Consider the following 20,084-nt stretch of genomic DNA (forward strand, 5'->3'; position numbering starts at 1 on the left):
TGACTGTGGTCAAAACTACCCTAGATCAATGTAACAAGCCAGCTGGAAGTGGCTGTGCAAAGCCACAACCAGAGCCTTATCAGTTCCGCCAAAATTATCCGTCGCCGTTCGTTGCGTCATTCGCCCACTTCTCCAGCCTGTCTTTCGTGGCGCCCCGCATTCAACCATCCCATCGCAAGCCAAGTCAAGGTTCCGATTCTAGGCCTTCGGCGCTTCCATGCCTGCTTCACCTAAAGTTTAACGCTCACATGACATTTACAACCTCTTCCAACTCTACTACTCTACCGTAAAAAAACATCTCTTCTTCTACGGCCTCTCCTTCCACGACTCCTACCATCAACCTACCACCCAAAATGGCGAACCGTCAGATGGCCCGCGACATGCAAGTCGAGTTCCAGGCTCGCTTCCAAGCCAAGCAGGCTCGCCGCGAGGCCCAGAAGGCAGCCAAGCAGGACCCCATCCTGAAGAAGCAGATCCAGGACCTGCTCAAGAAGGGCGAGACGCAGAAGGCTTACCAGAAGGCCAAGATGCTGCTGTCGAAGCAGGCGCTTGCTCAGCAGATGGATCAGATGGCTGATATGGCCGAGTTGTCTGCTGCGCAGATTCAGGCCAACAATTCGATGAACCGCATGACACAGATGATGGCCCAGTCATCGCGAACCATGAATGTGGCCCAGAAGAACACCAACCCCGAAAAGGTGAGCACATTCTTATCCATAGAATATCGACCGACGCTAACAGTAGCTCAGACCCTCGTTACTCTCGAGCAGTTCAAGCAGCAAAACGAAGAATACGCCATGTCCAACGGCATCTACCAAGACGCCATCACCCAGTCCACCTCCACCCAAGTCGGCGAGGATGCTGTCCACGAACTTCTCGGCAAACTTGCCGACGACGCTGGCCTTGAGCTCAGCAAGGAACTCAACCAGGCGACACCTTCGAACGCCGAACCCCAGCAGACCAACGAGCCCACCGCTGAGGAGGAAGATAAGCTCCAGCAGAGGCTGCGAGCCCTGCGCGCATAGTCTTGCCCTCCACAGGAGAACTTGCTGGGTTCAGGACATTTGAATGTCCATCATTTTATGCGACAGGGAGGCATGACTGCTACATCACGATCAACTTTCGGAGAGGTGCGTTTTCTTGGTTAAGGTTTGGCGTTGGGGCTTTGGTGGCGACATAAATTCATCTTCATCTCCAGCTTCGAGAATGAACGCAATTTTTCTTTTTTGTTTATCAACATCATACATTAGACATGACACTCGCTCTCCCTTTTCTCCTATATACTCGTGACGTACATTGCACGCTCCGTACAAATGCCAGATACTCCAAACCATGCTTGGCTTACATGTAGAGACTTGCCACTGCCGTGATATCCCTCTTGATCATTTCCTGTGCCTGTTGCATCTTCTGATATAGTTCGGGATCACCCACAATCCTCGCCGCATTCTTCACTTCGCGACATGTCTCATCTAATCGTGTGATCGTTCGTACAATCGTTCCCTCAAGAACATCGGTCAAGCCGGTGATGTTCTTGAAGCTCATACCTCGAGCCCACTCGTACACCACTTCCATAATACCAAACCGTGGTCGAGAAACAAAGTCATTTGAGTCATCAGCAGACTGAATGACTTGCAGTCGGGTCTGCACATCGTTCACCTTCTCGGAGATGGCAACAATCTTCTCCTTTCCTCGTTCGAGGTTGCCAGTTAGGGATGGCTCTACGTCGGTCTTTTCTTGGAATACAAATGCCGAAAGGAGAGCGGCAATCTCGGCGGGTTCATAGTCGGCGAGGACGTTGTCAAGAATGAGCTCAGTCAGGACCAGTTCATCACCAGAGTGAATCTCACAGGCGACTTTGCCCTTGAGCTGGATCCGAGTGGCATCATCGATGAAGCCAAGCTCCTTGAGCACTTGGACTCGTTGTTCGTAATCAGGTAGAAGTTGAAGGTTCTGGTCAGACAATGACTGCTTCAGCTGAGAGATATGATCCTTGATGAGCCACTCGTCGTGACACATAGCGAACTGTTCATATAGTTAGTGCTGAGGTCTTTTTAGGGAGGTTGAGGTGAACTTACGTGCTTCAAGAAGTCTGGGCACTTCTCAGCTGGCGAGTCCGATATCGTCTTGACCAATTCAACTCTTTTCTCCACAATCTCCTGCAGTTGCAGTTGCTTGATTCGAGAGAGATCGAGTTCCTCCCATCGATCGTCCCACGAACCGCAAAGCTCTTGCAGTTTATCCTTCGCCTGTTGATAGCCATCTCCGCCCTGGAAGATCTCAGGAATAATGCCCTTGGTCACCCATCTTGTGAGGCACTCCACATCACTCAGAGGAACATGAAGAGTCTTGGTCTGCACTCGCTTCTTACTCTTGGGAAGTTCGTGGAGGTATTTGCGGAATGCAGGGATGAAAGGAAGCTGATCGGTAGCATCTCTTCGATCTCGAAGTGACTTGATGGCGCATACGTGCAGCGTTGGATCCTCCGTCGTTCCCTTGTTACTAACACCGTCTGCGAGGAGGATACCGATGGAGCGAATGCCGTCCCAGTTGAAGACGACAAGGCGGTGCTGAGAGAACATCCTACGTCCAATAGGGATAGATAGCAAACCCTTGTATAGCTCAAATGTGAGTCTCTTGAAATCCTGGGAAGCTTGATGGCATTCGTCCATCGAAACGTCACAGATCTCGCAAGAATCTCTCTTGACCTTGGCCAAATCTGCTTGCGCGAGCTTCACGTCCTTCTCGTGTTCGGGGAGCAGCTGTTGAGTAGCATGTTCAGAGAAACTGCGCTTGATCATCTCCTCAATCTTCAACGCCTCCACTCGGAGAAGATTCAAAATCATGTTGTATGTCAGTCGGAACTGTGACCGCAACTTAGACGGCTCTCCCAGAATCATGTTTCGGAGATCTGCAACAGGAGGAGCATCGTCCAAACCTCCTGGTGGCACAATGATGACTGATCCAACGGTATCCAGACCACGACGGCCAGCACGACCAGCCATCTGAGTATACTCGCCTGGCAACAAATTTCGGAACGAATGCCCATCATGCTTGCGGTACCCAGAGAAGACTACTGTTCGTGTAGGAAGGTTAAGACCCATAGCAAATGTTTCTGTAGCGAACAGTACCTTAACTAATGTCTGGGCGAATAAGATCTCAACTAACTCTTTGACAATAGGCAACAGTCCACCATGATGGACAGCAATACCTCGACTTAGAAGCTCCCTCAGCCTGATTATCTGTGGAAGCTGTCGGTCGTCAGGCTTTAGCCGTGCTACTGACTTTTCGATTATCATGTGAATATGGCTCTTCTCAGCAGCAGTGCAGAAGTCTTGGTTACTGAGGGCATCTGCGTTCTCCTCGCATCGCTTCTTCGAGAAGACGAAGATACAAGCTGGCAGGAGGGTTGACTTCTTGAGATACTGCACAAGATGAACCCAGAGGTTCTTGTCTTGTGCAACAGACGTGAAACCTCCAGCGCGGCCTCCACGGCCCATATGACCAGGAGCATGGCTCGCTCGTGGTGGTCCGCCCCGACCACGTTGCTGACTACCTCCTCTCTGCTGTTGGCCTCCTCCACGACCACCACGCTGGGGGCCGCCTCGTTGAGTACCACCACGTTGATTACCTCGGGGATTGCCTCCACGAGTGGCGACAGTGGTCTCTGCAGGCTTTGGCTTGTCCTTTCCTTGAATAGCAAAGTGTGCGTCCTTCCAGCCCTTTTCGATGAATTTCTTCTCCGAGTCCACGATTTTGTGGATGTTCTTTCCTGCCCAGAGATAATGCTCCAGGGGAACGGGCCGCTTCGGTGTAGAAATAACGTAGATGTCTTTTTGCTTCGTTCGTCCAACCCACGAAGCAAACTCCTTAGTGTTTGGAACTGTGGCGGACAGCAGAATGAGAGACACATGTTCAGGCAGCATGATGATGACCTCTTCCCAGACAACACCTCGTTCAAAATCGTTGACATAGTGGACTTCGTCAAATATCACAAATTCGACATCGCGGATTAGATCGGCGCCTCTGTAGAGCATACTTCGAAGGATTTCCGTTGTCATGATGAGGCAACTAGCCTCTGGATTGATCTGGACATCACCAGTGAGAATTCCCACCTCGTCAAAGGTCTGTCGAAAGTCACGGAACTTCTGGTTACTCAGTGCCTTAATTGGCGAAGTGTAAATGGCCTTGGTCATGTGTTTAGCAGCCAGTGCGATGGCATACTCTGCCACAACAGTCTTGCCGGCTGAAGTATGTGCTGCAACGAACACTGAATCGCCGTTCTCTAGGTGGTAAACTGCTTCCTTCTGGAAAGTGTCGAGTTCGAAAGGCCACTCTCTAGCCATGTCAGGTACAAGCTCTCTGAAGTTGGACATATCGTGGTTGATGTCGACCATATGCGCCCACTCGCGACCAGCTTTGCGGGCACTCGAGGCTGCAAGAACTCCATGTGGTTCCAGGGCAGGGAACTCAACAGGCAGGATGTCGTCGATGTCATCGCCATCCTCCCCATCTTCGTCGGGAGTTGCATCCGGAGTAGTAACGTCTGTTGAAGCCTCATTACCACCTTCTTCGGCCTTGGCGTCTTCCGGATCTTCTTCGAGTACCTCCTTGACAGCGTTGGCATCTTCTTGGCTGATACTTGTCTTTTTCTTAGTGAAGTCGATACCTCTGCTCATTCCAGGAGCCTTTTCTAGTAATCCACCCTCGGAGCCAAGCTGGATCACTCGTTCAAGCTTGTTTCCTGTACCACTGGTCTCTGCAGCACTTCCTGCAACACCCGTGTGAACTTGATCCTCAAATGCCGCCGTTGCTTCGATGCCCTCGAGGCCACCAGGAGCGAAGGGAAAGAAACCAGCGGCGCCTCTCACGAAGTCAGCACGGTTGGCAGGCTTTCGAGACAGACTTGTCGAGTTCTTGGCCGTGGCACTGTTTGCGGGGACAGTGACGTTCTTGTAGCCTGTAACACGGCCTTCAAGTCCATGACGCTGGAATCTGGTGAGAGTCCGAGTATGCGGCGGGGCAACCTTGTAAAGCGAAGTGTAGTCGGCCTCATAATCCCATCGCTGCTGAAGTCGGTTGAGCCACTCTGGTGAGAACTCAGGTGAGGGTGTGAGGAGGAGCTCCTCCAGGTGTCGCTTGAGCTCTTCTGGATCTTGAGTTGCGGGTTGGCGTTGACCGGTCTCTTCAGGCCCTCTTTCAAGGAGAGCGTCGATACCAGCCATGCCTATTAATTTTTGAGTCAGGTTATAGGCAAGACTGTGAGGTTGAATTCGTTATGATAAAATGAATATTGAAGTGATGAAAGCTCCAAGTTAAAACTGCCCCACCATTGACGTTGGTGATTCTGACATTCATGGCGGGACACTCATAAGAGCTCACAGCTCCACATTGACTACCCTGCACCTACAAATATCATGGATTTAATATAAAGATTTGACTGACCGAGTCTCTACAGGTGTAGAAGGGTCACAGAATAAAATCAAGGACGTCTACCCTAAGCAATATTTAGGTGAGCTTAGGGCTTATGATCAATCATTCTTGTCGTTTAGGACAAAGGTCTCAAATTTTTTGCTGCACCAAGGGGCAGTCTCAGAAGACAATGACTTCCAAATAGGCCTTCGAGACTGCATCAGGGGAAAAAGATCTCTACACAGTTGTTGGCGAAACCTCTATGATCATGTATTAGATCCCGAGATTCTCCTATGACTGCTGAGCGGATACATGGCAAACTACAAACACAGGTCACAGTGTTAGATGCACAAATGTGAATTGGTAGATCATTAATAAGACGGATGCTATGCCCTGACTATACATGGCAACACGCGGTAAAATTACATTTCCCTTCCCTTCCGCACGTCTATCAAAAAAGTGTCCATCAAATACGCCAATTGGACCAGATTCTCATCCGCATCGCAATTCATATGCCACGATGGGTAGCATGAAGCAAGCTCTGTCATACACGATACGTAGGCATGGGCGTCGACCTGACATGCTCGAGCAGGTAAACTATATTTCTCTCTCAACCTTCATTTCTCTTTTTTTTTACAGACGGAGGACCTTGGCAGCGTAGTCCTCAATCAGCTGCTCGGTGGGGAAGGACATCTCCTCGAGCTTCTGGGCGTAAGGGGTAGGGACCTCAGCACCGGTGACACGGGCAGCAGGGGCATCGAGGTAGTCGAAGCCGTACTCCATTGTCAAGGCAAGGATCTCAGATCCGACACCGAAGGCAGGGTAGCCAGACTCGACGGACAGGAGACGACCGGTCTTCTTGACGGACTGGATGATGGTCTCAACATCGAGAGGCTTGACGGATCGCAGGTTGATCACCTCAGCCTCAACACCGTACTTCTTCTTGAGGTTCTCGGCGGCAACAAGAGACTGGCCAACAGTGCGGCCGAGGGAGACAATGGTCAGGTCCTTGCCGGATCGCTCAATCTTGGCCTTGCCGAAGGGAATGACGAAGTCGTCCTTCTGGGCAGCCTCGGACATGGGGAAGGTCTGTCCGTACATCAACTCGTTCTCGAGAACAACGACGGGGTTGGGGTCACGGATGGCGGCCTTCAGGAGACCCTTGGCATCCTCGGAGTTCCAGGGAGACACAACCTTGAGACCGGGGATACTGCCGTACCAGGCGGAGTAGTCCTGAGAGTGCTGAGCGCCGACACCAGCAGCGAAGCCGTTGGGGCCACGGAAGGTGATGTTGCAAGGCTGGATACCACCAGACATGTAGAGGGTCTTGGCAGCAGAGTTGATGATCTGATCGATGGCCTGCATGGCGAAGTTGAAGGTCATGAACTCACACTAGATTGGTGAAGCACAGTGGTTAGAGTCTCGGGCAATCACAATGCGGAAGCTGAGATACTTACGACGGGGTGAAGACCACTGAGGGCAGCACCAACAGCGAGACCACAGAAACCCGACTCAGTAATGGGAGTATCAATGACACGCTTCTCACCGAAGCGGTCGAGAAGACCCTTGGTCACCTTGTAGGCACCGTTGTACTGAGCAACCTCCTCACCGAGAATGAAGACTTTCTCGTTCTGCTCAAGCTCCTCGGCGAGGGCCTCGTTGAGCGCATCTCGGACAGTGACCTCCTTGACACCAGAGCTCTGGCCGTCGGCGTAGGATCGGGTCTGGGCGGAACCAAAGACAACAGGTCGAGCAAGAGCAGCGCGAGCAGCGGCAGACTGGGCGAACGAAGGGGCAGCAGGAGCGCGAAGAGCCCGGGTCGAAGCAGCTAGGCGAGCTGCGGGTCGGAGAATGCGAGACATGATGTGCGTCGGTTTGTTGAACAAGTCAATTGACCGTGGAGTCGGAGAGGACGAGGTCGGAGGGTCGACGGGGAAGACAGAACAGAACTTGAAAGACAAGAAGCTGCAGTGGACAGGCTTCTCTTAATTCCCTGGTCGTCGACTTTGACGTGGGAATTGGAAATGGTGATGAACTGAAGTTGGTGTTGAGAGATGGAACAGGTCGGGTTGAGAGAGGGAATTTCACCGAACAACGCTTTCGCTGGCCAGCTATCAGTTTTTTTTTGGGGCCAGTCGGTACGTATCGTGCCGGAACTGCGAGGTACTTGAGCCCTCACCAATTTCAGGTGACTAATGGGGTACCCGCTCTCCAAAACCCCCGAGTGAGCCTCCGTTAGCTCGGGGCAGCTTTATCCCTCTTCTTGCTCCCCGCCTACAGCAACTCTGATGCGACCCCTGCCACTCACTGCAGCACTGTTTTCGCAGGGTAGCCTCTAGCGCTGAAGCACCTATCACAGCTCAGAGCAGAACCCTCCGACCCATTTCGAAAGTCTGTTGGGGGATCCAGGGGCGCATTGGGGGACCATTTATCTCCACCAAAAACATAAAAACTGAGTGCTTTATCTGCTTGAATACAGTCAGATGGCGGTGCCGGAGAAACAAGAAACCGCTAATAAGACATCACCCCAGTACCGAATGTTGATATGATTCAATTGATGTTGTATCATGGCCGATCAGGCTATCATTGACAAGAAATTTGAAATTGTATGGTATGTATATTACAATTATAAGCCAGCATTGTCCCCAAACTCCTCTGCCTTCTGGATCCTCTATATCTCGAGGCCGGCCACTTCATATATGTGTGCATCATCAGCCAGCATGATTTGAATGCCCTTTTTGATCTTCATAAGATGTTTTTGTTTTGGAATTTTGTTGTCATCAGCCTGTTGCTCTACGCAGAAGGCTTGCGAGCCACCATGAGGTACATGGGGGTGAAGAGGTGATCGCGACCACCTGCGACCAAGCAGTCGGCAGCAAGAGCCAGACTGTCAGCAGTCTTCTTGGTTCCCGCAGGAGCAAGCTTGAATGTCTCAAGAAGACCAGCCAGACCGTGGGCAATGGTTCGTCCCCAGGTGGTCATGCGCACAATGGTGAAGATGTCACCAACGGACTGGATGTAGCGGAGCTCACCAGCCAGGGGCCAGTACCAGGGGAGAGCATCAGGGCGCATGGCAAGATCCTCGTGGTGGAGCATCTCGAAACCAGAGTCCTTGATGGCGTCAAGTCCCTCAGAGACCTTGCACATGTTGGAGATACCATCACCCTGCTCGATACCCAATCGAATCTCACGGTGGCGGAGGTTGTCGTTGTCGTACTCGTCGGTCATGAGCCACTCGTACACACCGAAAACACCACCGGGCTTGAGAACTCGGAAGATCTCGCTGTAGATACCCTTGAGAGTAGGAGCGTGGCAAGTAGCCTCAATGGCATAGACGGCATCGAAGCTGTTGTCAGGGAAGGACATTTGCTAAAGGGGGTGTTAGCTGGGGGTCGGGACCCGAGGATGCTGGGCAATACGAACCATAAAGTCACCCTTGACAAACTTGAGCTGGTCTGACAGACCCTCCTTGAAAGCGTAATGGGTAGCACGCTCAATCTGGTAGTCGTTGTTGTTAAGACCGGTAATGTGGGCGCCAGTGAACTTGGCGATCTCGCGAGCGGGACCACCAACACCGCAACCGACGTCGAGAACCTTCATGCCCTCCTTAATGCCGATCTGGTGAGCAAGGTAGTGCTCATGGCGGGCAATGGCCTGGTAAAAGGGCTCGCCCTGGGAGAATCGGCAGAAGTGGAAAGACTGGCCCCAGCCATACTCGTAGAGATCGGTAGCAAGGTTGTAGTAGCTGTGAACGCAAAGTCAGTCGACAGTCCAAAAACAGACGTTCCAAGGCATGGACCAAATGGCCACGGAGAAACAGAGACAGGAATCAGATCACTTACTGTCGAGTCAAAGTGGCGTATTCGGCAGTACGGGCCTGACCGCTATGTTAGTTCCTCCTATTTGTTCATGGCGGGGCATATCAAGGGATCATACAGCTCGCTCCTCAGGAGTCTCGTCCTCAGCGCGCTTGTTGTCCCAGTGCTTGAAGTACTCGTCGACAGCAGCCTGCTTAGCAGAGCCGCCCTTTCGGAACATAGCAGCAACACCACCTCGGGCCTGGGCAGAGGAGCCGTGCATGGCCTTGTTGAAGTCGGCATCGCGCTGATGATCCTCGCGCTCGAGGTTGGAGGCGGTAGATGAGGCAACCATGTTGAATATGGTGTAAAGTGTTGAAGGTGAAGGTTAAGGTTGGAAGAGAATCGAAGTCAATGCAAAGAAGAGAAGGACAGCAGGCGAATTAAAGATCGATTGAAAAGTAGAAATCTAAAGGGAGTGGGTTGGTTTTAATGGCTGAAGGTTACGCAGAGGGACGACCTGTCGCAACAAACAAATTTCAGGGCCCTCCCCTGAACTGCACAAGCCATCCCGTCTATGGGCATCCAATCTCAATTGCGAATTGAGAAGTAACAGTACGCTAAACCTGAACTGCATTGGTTCCCCTGTCTATCGCTTGGGGGTCTAGGGGGGCGGGTTCTTGGTCTAGGCGACCCGATAGTTTACGACCCGAAGTACCTAGGTAATTTACGGATGCTAAGTTGACTCTCCATGACTCTGGCCTTCATGTGAAAGACAAGGACTTGAACGAGTTGTTAATTTCTTTGGACAAGTTTTGATTTGCTATTGCATTAATCGACCAAATTATTCTTGCAGTTATATCTCCTTTCGCCACAATTCGTAATTGTATGGCGGTGAGAGCGCAGCAGCTAATTGATGGATGCTAGGAGGAGGTATCCGGAGGCTCAATTTGCGAGAAATGATACGAATACGAAAGCGTCTACGAGAACATTGTCTCTTACAACAAGATAACAATGCAAGTCATGATAACCAACTAAACAATCGAGCGAAGGCTGTAGCCGGACAGGTTCCGTCATGATGATAACTAGTCTATCATATTGCCTACAATGCTGCATCATGTTTGGGACTTCTCCAACTTTTGAATTGCCAAATAGAGAATTTTCGTTTTCGTATCGAACCATTCATGTCCACCTCATATCATGAGAAGCCCCCAGATCTACTAACAGCAGATGATTTCTCTAGAAATTTAGAGTAGATGAATGGTGGAAAACAGATCTTATGACAAAGCCATCACATTATCGATCTGTCTCGTGCAAATCCTCCAAACCAAATGGTCCAGTCACGATTGGGCACTTACATCTTTCTGTCCGAGATGACCAGGAGATGTTATTACCGAGGCTTATCGATAAGACTATAGCCCCTCTGCCCAATGACGGCCAACTCCGGTTTTAGGTTTGGAGTCTGAGGCCATATTTTGTATTACATAAGGTGGCGGATGACCGAATTTCCGCGCCTCAACTCTAAAAGTCATCACAGTCAACTAGAAGCTTTTCTCTGCGCAAAACCGTTACTCTCTATCTACTCACGATGCCGCCTCAGATCAAGCAGGATCTCAACCGATCAGGATGGGAGACCACCGACTTCCCCTCCGTCTGCGAGACGTGTCTACCTGACAATCCTTATGTCAAGATGCTTAAAGAGGATTATGGTGCGGAATGCAAATTGGTAAGTCTTTCGCGTCGATTTGCTCCGTGTTTTCGCATAGAGACAATGCTAACATATATCTGAATAGTGTACCAGACCTTTCACCGTATTTGCCTGGAGCGGTACTCGAGCCAACGGTCGTAAGAAGCGAACAAACATTTGCTTGACTTGCGCGCGACTCAAGAACTGCTGCCAGTGCTGCATGCTCGATCTTTCCTTCGGTCTCCCCATCGTCGTACGCGATGCTGCACTCAAGATGGTCGCGCCCGGCCCGCAGTCAGATATCAACCGAGAATACTTTGCGCAAAACAATGAGCAGCTCATCGAGGAGGGAAAGGTTGGACAGGAGGAATACGAAAAGACGGACGAGAAGGCGCGCGAACTGCTACGAAGACTCGCCAACAGCAAGCCTTACTTTCGTAAGGGCAGGACTATCGAGGAGGGAGAGAGTTCCAAGGGTGGAAACGCAGCTGTCGGCGCTGGTCTTGGAGGACCTGGCCCAATTCGAACCCGAGACTCGAAGGCAGCCGCTGCTGCGAGAGCTAGGACTGGTGGTAACGGTCGCCAGGTCTTTCCCAGTGCTGCCCAGCTCGCTCCTAACCCACGCGACTGGGCTCCTCCTGCTGACAAGAACATCATGTCACTCTTCGTGACGGGTATTGAGGACGATCTTCCCGAGTACAAACTTCGCGACTTCTTTAAGGTTCACGGCAAAATCAAGAGCTTGGTCTGCTCACACATGTCGCACTGCGCATTTGTCAACTACGAGACTCGAGAGGCTGCTGAGAGGGCAGCTGAAGCATGCCAGGGTCGCGCCGTTATTGCAGGATGTCCCCTAAGGGTTCGATGGGGACAACCAAAGGCTATTGGTACCATGGACAAGGATGAGAGGACGCAGATACTGCGAGATGCTAGACAGCGCCAAGGAGGATCTCAAGGCCAGCGATCGATCGAGGGTGGCAGTAGTTCGGCCAACCGTCAGGTTCTGCCAGCCCCTGTGGCAGCACCCCCAGGAGCTTCCGACACGCCTGCTTACGCCGCTCTTACCGGAGACTAAATGAAGTAACGACTTGTTTTATGTTCATCACAAGGTAGAAAACCATGCCTTTTGGAGTTTGGCGTCGGGAAAAGGACATCATGGATAGGGTGGTCTTCATTAGCGAAAAGGACAATTGATCATGGAGGTAACAGATTACGTGAGAAACAGGAATAGAAGGGAAGCAAAGAGCTGTTCTAGAGTGATGATCATTTTGGTGCATTTCATTCCTGGAGGGTATCATGATAGTCAGATAATGTTACAAATTGTACAATGGGACTAATAGGTAGTCTCCTCTCATTTTTTACCACCACCACCGCAGCAGCCACCTCCAACTGTGCCCTTTCCAGCTGTCTTGATAGACTCATTATCGCCTCGCTCAATATCTTCGTGTATTCTGAGCTCTGTAAATATTATTAGCTTCCGTTTTCGCCCTCTTCCAACTAGTCTGAACTTACTGAAGGTGTCTTTGCCCTCCTCTGTTCTTTGACCCTGGACAACGTTCTGACGAAGGACTTTTGCTACCTCTTCGGCATGCTTAATCGCTGCAGAAGCATCGGCAGCATCGACCGAGGCTTTCTGGCGGAATTCGTTGCGGATCTGAAGCTGGGCGGCAGAGAGGATAGGGGCGTCGCCTGCAGTGAATTGGACAGTCAGCATAACCCATTGGAACGAGCAGTCTTGAACATGGAATCGACTGTATTCGAAGTTCGGTTCCAGAACTGTCTCGTACCTTGGAAAGCGATTCGCGCCGCGCGCAGTAGGTGTCGGTAAGCATTGAGAGCGGGAGCTGGAGCGGTGGCCATGTTGAAATTTGATAATTCTAGCGAATGAAAAGTATTCGAACTGAAAGGAAGGACTGTCGCAACAGGGGGTCGTAGCTATCGTGCTGGGGCTGTCGTGGTCGAGTTGAAACTGCTTGGAAATCGAACATAAAAAAAAGTCCAGTTCAAGTCCAGCTGGATTGGATGGTTTCGATGGCTAGGTACTGTACCGGGAGAGCCCGATCACTGAGCTGGGAATACTCAGGCGGATCCGGGCACATGAAAACGCCGTGGTAGAGCATTCTAGAGCACCATCCCGCTGTAAGTGTCCGATCGTCCACTAGAACCTTTACCCCGCCAATGAGTTCAAGCCGTCCATAGTGGGGGAACTCGATTAAGTGTGCCATTGAAAAAAATTATTACAGCCAAAAAAACGTCGGGATTTTTCTCCCTCTCTCCATCACCACCAATCCACACATCACATAATGGCTTCTGTGGCTACCGTGACCATCCCCCTTCCCGCCCTTCCCAGCGGCTGGGCTGCGGAAAAGGACTTCAAGGCCATCGGCAAGCTCACTGAGGCTACTCAGCGAACCATCGAGCCCGTTGGACCTCACTTCCTCGCCCACGCTCGCCGTGCCCGCCACAAGCGTACTTTCTCTGAGGATGACCGTATCCAGGCTCAGGAGAGCACCAAGAACGTCGAGGATGGCGACGTCAGCGATGAGAGCGAGCCTGAGGACCCTATGATGCTCCAGCGTGAGGCCAAGGACTGGAAGGTGTGTACTTACAATGATTCGAGACAATATTCCATACTAACAAGCGTAATCTAGACCCAGGACCACTACAAGATTCTCGGTCTCTCCAAGTACCGATGGAAGGCTACTGAGGACCAGATCAAGAAGGCTCACCGCAAGAAGGTCCTCAAGCACCACCCCGATAAGAAGGCCGCTCAGGGCCGCACCGAGGATGATCAGTTCTTCAAGTGTATCCAGAAGGCCACCGACGTCCTCCTCGACCCCATCAAGCGTCGCCAGTTCGACTCCGTCGATGAGGAGGCCGACGTCGAGCCCCCCACCAAGAAGCAACTCCAGAAGACCGACTACTATAAGGCATGGAGCAAGGTCTTCAAGTCTGAGGCTCGCTTCTCCAAGACTCACCCCATCCCCTCATTCGGCAGCGCCGACGCCACCAAGGAGCAGGTCGAGGAATTCTACAACTTCTGGTACAACTTCGACAGCTGGAGAACTTTCGAGTACCTCGATGAGGATGTTCCCGATGACAACGAGAACCGTGACCAGAAGCGACACCAGGAGCGCAAGAACACCAACGCTCGCAAGAAGAAGAAGGCTGACGACAACGCCCGTCTCCGCAAGCTGCTGGACGACGCTTCCGCCGGTGATGAGCGTATCAAGCGATTCCGACAGGAGGCCAACGCTGCCAAGAACAAGAAGCGTTTCGAGCGCGAGGCTGCTGAGAAGAAGGCCAAGGAGGATGCTGAGGCCGCTAAGCTCGCTGAGGAGAAGGCTCGCCAGGAGGCCGAGGCTGCTGCCAAGGCTGACCGTGAATCCTCCAAGAAGGCAAAGGAGGCTGCCAAGAACGCTGTCAAGAAGAACAAGCGTGTCCTCAAGGGTTCCGTCAAGGACGCCAACTACTTCGCTGCCGGCGAGCCCACGCCCGCTGATATCGACTCCGTTCTCGGCGATGTCGAGACCATCCAGGCCAAGATTGACCCCGATGAGATTGCTGCTCTTGCTGGCAAGCTCAACGGACTCAAGGTTGCTGATGAGATCAAGGCTGTCTGGACCGGCGAGACCAAGAGACTCGTCGAGGCTGGCAAGCTCAAGGAGGGAGATGTTAAGGTCTTGGCTTAAGCGATGCGTGCGTGTTACGTGGTTAGGAAAAGTGCATGTTGAGTTATCATGATGGGTTCTAGATAAAAGTAGACACGACGATATGTTTTTCTAGATCAGAATAGAGCGAGCTGTAGACATTGTTCAGGCTACGTTTTGATCCCATTATCTCGTCTTCAGCTTCGTAAATGTGACATGAACAAGTGAAATCGTTTTTGCAATGATGCTGTATCTGTCTGACCTCGAAGTTGTTGTTCCAGTTGTCCAGAATACAAGGTGAAAAGAAGAGACAAATTGACAGAACCAGGCTTATATGTCAATTTCAACTGCTGATGTGTGAAAATTGGAAGTCTATTTGCGTACGGCTCTTGCGCCCGCTCTATATTACAAAAGTAGTGATGATGAATGTACAAAGAGTAGAAAGATTGGTCGTCCTGATCCTGGACTCAACCATGAGCAGATGAGTAGAGAATCCCAAACCAGAAACATCACAAGATCCAAGTCCCGTTTGGCCCTGATATCCTAAGGGTAACCCCCCTAAACGCCGATTCCATCTAATGCCTATGCCTCCCTATCCAGAGACTGACCCAGCACCATCTCATAATAAAGCCCCCTCTTCGCAACAAGCTCCTCGTGTCTTCCCCTCTCAACAATCTTTCCACCTGCAAAGACACAGATAACATCCGCGTCTCGAATTGTGCTCAGTCGATGAGCTACAGCAACTGTTGTCCTTCCCTCAGCAGCTCGATCCAATGCTTCCTTGACGACCTTCTCGCTTTCCGTGTCGAGGGCACTCGTGGCTTCATCAAGAAGAAGAAGACGTGGCTTGCGGATGAGAGCTCGAGCGATGGCAATACGTTGGCGTTGGCCTCCTGAGAGCGAGAGGCCTTGGTTTCCGCAGGGTGTAGTGAGTCCTTCAGGGAGGGATGAAACGAACTCGTAGACATTGGCTTGTTTGCAAGCCTCGATGATTTCGTCGTCAGAGGGAACGCCTTCCTCGATACCGAGGGAGATGTTGTCCCTTATGGAACCCTGATATAAGACTGGCTCTTGCTGAACAAGAGCAATGTCCCTTCTGTGTAATCGTCTGTCCTTCATCTTGATGTCCTGTCCGTCCGCAAGTAACATACCCGAAGTCGGATCATAGAAACGCTCGAGAAGCGCTATCATGGTCGATTTGCCACATCCTGATGCACCAACCAGTGCAACCATCTTTCCTGATTCAATGCTGATGTCGACGCCCTTGAGGACCTGCAACTTGGGTCGCCGGGGGTAAGCAAAGGTGATTTCCTCACAGGACACATCAATACCCTTCTCGGATGACTTCTCACTTCCCAAAGCCCCTGGTCCGTTGTCTGCATTGTCGTGAAGAGCCTTTTGACGACGCTGTTGGAAGATGTAGTTGATGGCAGTTCGTGCTTTGGTAATACTCGTGGTGTATTGGAAGAGCATGGCTGATGTTTCTCCGGAGAAGACGACGGCGATGAAGATGACGTAGAACTGATCTGTGGTGTACTCGCCAAACGAGACAAGACGACCGCCATACCTGTGCCTGTTAGCATTTCCTTTGTGCTTCGCGAATGAGACCGAACTTACCAGAAACCCAGCGCCATGGCAAGGAATGACGCCGACTGACTGAACGAGTAGAACAACATCTTCCACCCCAAACCAGCAATTGCCTCCTTAGTAAGTCCTTCAAGGGCACTGCTGTATCTCTCAATGACAGCGCGTTCCAAGGCCAGTGAAGACACAGTCCTGATTCCCAACACAGCTTCAGAAGCCAAGCTGCTACTCTTCGCAAACCGTCCAGCAGTATCATCGTCGAACTTGTACTCAAGACGGATTCGGACATATCCTGAGCCAACGAGAACGGGTAGAGCACAAAGTGTCAGAACAAGACCGAGCTTCCAACCATAGGCGATAGCAAGAATAGAGCTTGATAGAACAGTCACGATGTTGATCATGATGAGTGATAGGTTCATAGATAGAAGTTCCTGAAGACTGGTAGGCTCGGCAGCTAGTCGAGAGACGAGGGCGCCAGTTCCGCGGTTGGGATCGTCGAAGAAGACCATGTCTTGTCGAAGGGTGTTGTCGAACAGCTCGCCGCGATATACAGTCATAATATGCTGAAAAGTGTCAGTCACAATCATCTGATGGCACAGATCAAGGATAGACTTACTTGACCGATCTCGTTGCAAACCCAGCCAGCGACAGCATAGATGACAAAGTTGGCGAGGGCAACGACGAAGAACATGAGTGAGAAGAAGTTGGCCTCGCTGACGTCGATAGTCTCGAAAGCCTTCATTGTTTTGGAAAAGAGAATCGCCAATGCTGGGTAAGTACCGCCTAGTTCCTGTAAGTTTACCCCTTTTCTAAAGTCGCTTGTGATGAGACTTACCTCCTAATAATGAGATGATGATCAAAATGAATCCAGAGAACCACAAGGACCTCTGCTCCTTGATGACAAGCCAAAGGCCCTTCAGAAGTCCATAGTTGATTCCATCGTCCTGCGAGATATCGGCCGTAGCATGCTGAGAAGCACGAGACAGAACAGGATCAAGACCAGCAACTGGCTCTTCCTTATCCGTCTCACTATCTTCGTCATCTGTTGAAGCACTTCCCTTTCCAAGATCCTGCAAGCGAACGAGACGCGAGTATGTACCGCCTCTCTCAATCAGAGAATCGTGGGAACCTTGCTCGATAGTTTCGCCCTTGGCCATAACAATGATGTTATCAGCATCTCGAATCGTAGACAGTCTGTGAGCGATGACGATCATGGTTCGACCCTTGGCGACGTTGTTTAGAGCTTGCTGCACGATCTTTTCGGCGTTGGGGTCGAGAGCGCTGGTAGCTTCGTCGAGCATGAGGACTTTGGGGTTAGAGATGATGCTGCGAGCAATGACTACACGTTGCTTTTGTCCACCAGACAGAGAAGCTCCTCGCTCGCCGATCCAAGTATCGTAGCCCTGAAAAGGGGTTAGTCAAAGTATCATACAGGGAAAGGAGAGACTTACATTTGGCAATGTCTCGATAAAGTCATGGGCATAAGCTGATTTACAGGCATCAACAACCATGCGTTTCTTTTCTTCTTCTGAAAGGTCCACCATAGAGGTACCGGTCAAGCCGTCGACAACGTTTTGATAGATAGTGCCGCTGAACAAAGTAGGTTCCTGGGAGAAGTCAGCGCCAATTCGGTTTGCAGTGACCATGAATAGTGGGACATACCTGCTGAACCATTCTGATGTTTGTTCTTAGCCATTGCAAGTTCAAGCTCTCAACAGGGCGACCATCGAGGGTGATAGAACCAGCGCTTGGCATATACCACCGCTCCAAAAGTCCAAAGATAGTACTCTTTCCTGATCCACTAGCACCAACCAAAGCAGTCGTTTGATCGGCGGGAATGTTGAGGTTGAGTGAGTGAAGAATTTCAACATTAGCTCGTGATGGATACGCAAAGCGAACGCCACGAAACTGGATATCACCCTTGAAATCAGGGATGGTATCTCCTTCCTGTGACAAAGCGTCGATCTGAGACTTGCGATCGATCATCTCAAACATCTCTTGCGCAGCTGCAGTGGCTTTGGAGATGGCGATTGTCTGGGGCGCGATTTGAGTGAGAGCCGTAGCGGCAACAAGAACTGCAAAGATGACACTAGAGGCATCAAGTTAGTCAAACCGTCGGAATATGAGTAGAGACAGAAGACTCACGTAACAACTGTACCAGGCTGAGTGATCTCACCCTCAGAGTACATCCTCATCCCCTGCCAAAAGGCCAATCCATAACCTGCAAAGATACAAAAGAACTCGGTTGGGAATAGAACCATGTATACCCAAGACTTCTTGTGCCCAATCCTCCTCGCCTCCTCAAGCGTATTCGTGAACCTCTTTGACAGCTTAGGGAACGCCCAGAAAGCATGAGCAGTTCTAATAGTCGAGAAAGCCTCTTCCGCCAAGGAACTCGATCGCGAGTAGACATCAAACATGGCGTATTCATAGCCAGTATCGATAGCAACACAAATAATCGTTACAACGAGGTTGACGGGAATGATGGCAAGGACAATGAGTGTCAATTTCCATTGCACGGCAAAGGCGACGACAAAGGCTGAGACAAAAGTTGATAGAGCGGCAATGGTGATGCCAAATTTTTCAGATATTCCCTGGTTGATGAGATTTCCATTTGTTGTGATTTGTCCTGGGATTGATGAGGATGGAGAGTCGAAGAAGGCGACTTCTTGACGAAGGGTGCTTCGTACAAAGTCGACACGCAGTGCTTTTGTGGTGTTGATAGCAGCAATAGAGACGAGAATCTACCCCCATCAGCTTTTATTTTTGCATGAATATTGCGTATAAGTGACTTACCGTCCAAAGATATGTCAAAGCAAACTTTGCGATAAAGAGATAGATAAAGTACAAGCTATGAATGGTCAGTGTCTGACTGCAAACAGTGGCTAACAAACATACCTGTACTTGCTGACTTCGCTTCGATACCCAGCAGGCGACAACACTCCAGTCGCAAAGTCAGTGAAAACGTTGATGAACTTTCCAAAAACAAGGTCCATCAGGGGTAGTATCGTTCCAGCGGCGATCATGGCTACGAATGCGATGCTGTTGAGGATCCATCCTAAGCGATCGTTGTAAGTAAAGACGCGCTGCGGATATTGTTAGTAGATGCTCACAATTATCGCGACTGTGATACATACCAGGTAGTACTTGAAGCTGGTATCCTTCTTTTCTTCCTTTGTGTCACCCTTTTCATCTCCGTTGTGTTCAATAGTAACCGCCATGTCCTGATTATTCGATACAGCAGAACCTGACTGTAAACCGCCAGCCGGCGTGTCTTTTTCTTTAGTTACAGCCATACTAACTTTAGAGGTGCAGTTTGTCAAAGTCAAAATAAACTGCAGATAAAGGTCGTTTTAAACAATGATGCTCGCTCTTGGCGTTGACGTCTAGACGCAACCCGCAAACCCCGGGGTGATTACGAACTGACCAATTAGCTTATACAGCCACAAGATCGACGGGGCTTGACCTGTAAGACCTAGTTTTGGAAGGTGTCCCAGAATGGCTCATTACCCGGGGTAATTATTGAGCCGCCTGCTTAATCTTGACAGCCCGAGAGTCCTTTCCCTAGATTTCGTATTCCTCGTTTAAGGGCCTACAGTCCTACCTGAGTTACAGAGTATATACTTTAACCTCAGTCCTACATGAAACGAACGCAGTGACAATTGGTTCAAACTAAAAAAACAGCATCAATGCTACCATATCCTTAGTTAGTCAATTCTATTCCCTGTTTCTCCAACTGTTACCCCCGACAATGTGAATGTCTTGCCAAAGCGAAAGCCACACTCAATGCTGACCAGATCCGGAACGCGCGCGCCACATGCTACTATAATCTATGCACGCCAAAGCCACAGCCCGGCGCCCTCAACTGCCGCCAATCGGTCCCCGCGGCTCCCGCTTCCACTCTCCTTCACCCTTCACATCCGCGATACTCACCGGAATACACACGTCGTCATCTTA

General features: G+C 50.7%; 8 protein-coding genes across 8 annotated transcripts; 3 read left to right on the top strand and 5 right to left on the bottom strand.

The window, feature by feature from the left end:
• Positions 1-353: 353 nt before the first annotated feature.
• Positions 354-1,025, top strand: FMAN_08611 (putative class E vacuolar-protein sorting and endocytosis factor; the record flags this gene model as incomplete). The annotated part of the gene is made up of 2 exons (XM_041835069.1): positions 354-698; positions 750-1,025. The coding sequence occupies 2 exons, from the start codon at positions 354-356 to the stop codon at positions 1,023-1,025; spliced, it is 621 nt and encodes a 206-aa protein (XP_041685269.1).
• Positions 1,026-1,341: 316 nt separating this feature from the next.
• On the bottom strand, positions 1,342-5,222 carry FMAN_08610 (putative SKI2-antiviral protein and putative helicase; the record flags this gene model as incomplete). The annotated part of the gene is made up of 2 exons (XM_041835070.1): positions 1,342-2,022; positions 2,076-5,222. The coding sequence occupies 2 exons, from the start codon at positions 5,220-5,222 to the stop codon at positions 1,342-1,344; spliced, it is 3,828 nt and encodes a 1,275-aa protein (XP_041685270.1).
• An 820-nt stretch (positions 5,223-6,042) lies between these two features.
• On the bottom strand, positions 6,043-7,271 carry FMAN_08609 (putative pyruvate dehydrogenase (lipoamide) beta chain precursor (PDB1); the record flags this gene model as incomplete). Its single annotated transcript, XM_041835071.1, has 2 exons — positions 6,043-6,801; positions 6,867-7,271. 2 exons carry the CDS (start codon positions 7,269-7,271, stop codon positions 6,043-6,045), a joined length of 1,164 nt encoding a protein of 387 aa, XP_041685271.1.
• A 931-nt stretch (positions 7,272-8,202) lies between these two features.
• Positions 8,203-9,561, bottom strand: FMAN_08608 (putative DELTA(24)-STEROL C-METHYLTRANSFERASE (ERG6); the record flags this gene model as incomplete). Its single annotated transcript, XM_041835072.1, has 4 exons — positions 8,203-8,778; positions 8,833-9,154; positions 9,252-9,286; positions 9,346-9,561. The coding sequence occupies 4 exons, from the start codon at positions 9,559-9,561 to the stop codon at positions 8,203-8,205; spliced, it is 1,149 nt and encodes a 382-aa protein (XP_041685272.1).
• Positions 9,562-10,794: 1,233 nt separating this feature from the next.
• On the top strand, positions 10,795-11,968 carry FMAN_08607 (uncharacterized protein; the record flags this gene model as incomplete). Its single annotated transcript, XM_041835073.1, has 2 exons — positions 10,795-10,932; positions 11,000-11,968. The coding sequence occupies 2 exons, from the start codon at positions 10,795-10,797 to the stop codon at positions 11,966-11,968; spliced, it is 1,107 nt and encodes a 368-aa protein (XP_041685273.1).
• A 276-nt stretch (positions 11,969-12,244) lies between these two features.
• FMAN_08606 (putative Mitochondrial zinc maintenance protein 1, mitochondrial) lies at positions 12,245-12,753 on the bottom strand (the record flags this gene model as incomplete). Its single annotated transcript, XM_041835074.1, has 3 exons — positions 12,245-12,351; positions 12,406-12,582; positions 12,681-12,753. 3 exons carry the CDS (start codon positions 12,751-12,753, stop codon positions 12,245-12,247), a joined length of 357 nt encoding a protein of 118 aa, XP_041685274.1.
• Positions 12,754-13,196: 443 nt separating this feature from the next.
• On the top strand, positions 13,197-14,585 carry FMAN_08605 (putative zuotin; the record flags this gene model as incomplete). The annotated part of the gene is made up of 2 exons (XM_041835076.1): positions 13,197-13,490; positions 13,545-14,585. 2 exons carry the CDS (start codon positions 13,197-13,199, stop codon positions 14,583-14,585), a joined length of 1,335 nt encoding a protein of 444 aa, XP_041685275.1.
• Positions 14,586-15,125: 540 nt separating this feature from the next.
• FMAN_08604 (uncharacterized protein) lies at positions 15,126-19,423 on the bottom strand (the record flags this gene model as incomplete). The annotated part of the gene is made up of 10 exons (XM_041835077.1): positions 15,126-16,110; positions 16,161-16,690; positions 16,744-16,910; positions 16,963-17,530; positions 17,579-17,734; positions 17,790-18,216; positions 18,273-18,871; positions 18,924-18,978; positions 19,026-19,213; positions 19,265-19,423. 10 exons carry the CDS (start codon positions 19,421-19,423, stop codon positions 15,126-15,128), a joined length of 3,834 nt encoding a protein of 1,277 aa, XP_041685276.1.
• Positions 19,424-20,084: the final 661 nt, after the last annotated feature.

This window comes from Fusarium mangiferae (assembly GCF_900044065.1).
Source record: "Fusarium mangiferae strain MRC7560 genome assembly, contig: FMAN_scaffold009, whole genome shotgun sequence".
Taxonomy (NCBI): Eukaryota; Fungi; Ascomycota; class Sordariomycetes; order Hypocreales; family Nectriaceae; genus Fusarium; species Fusarium mangiferae.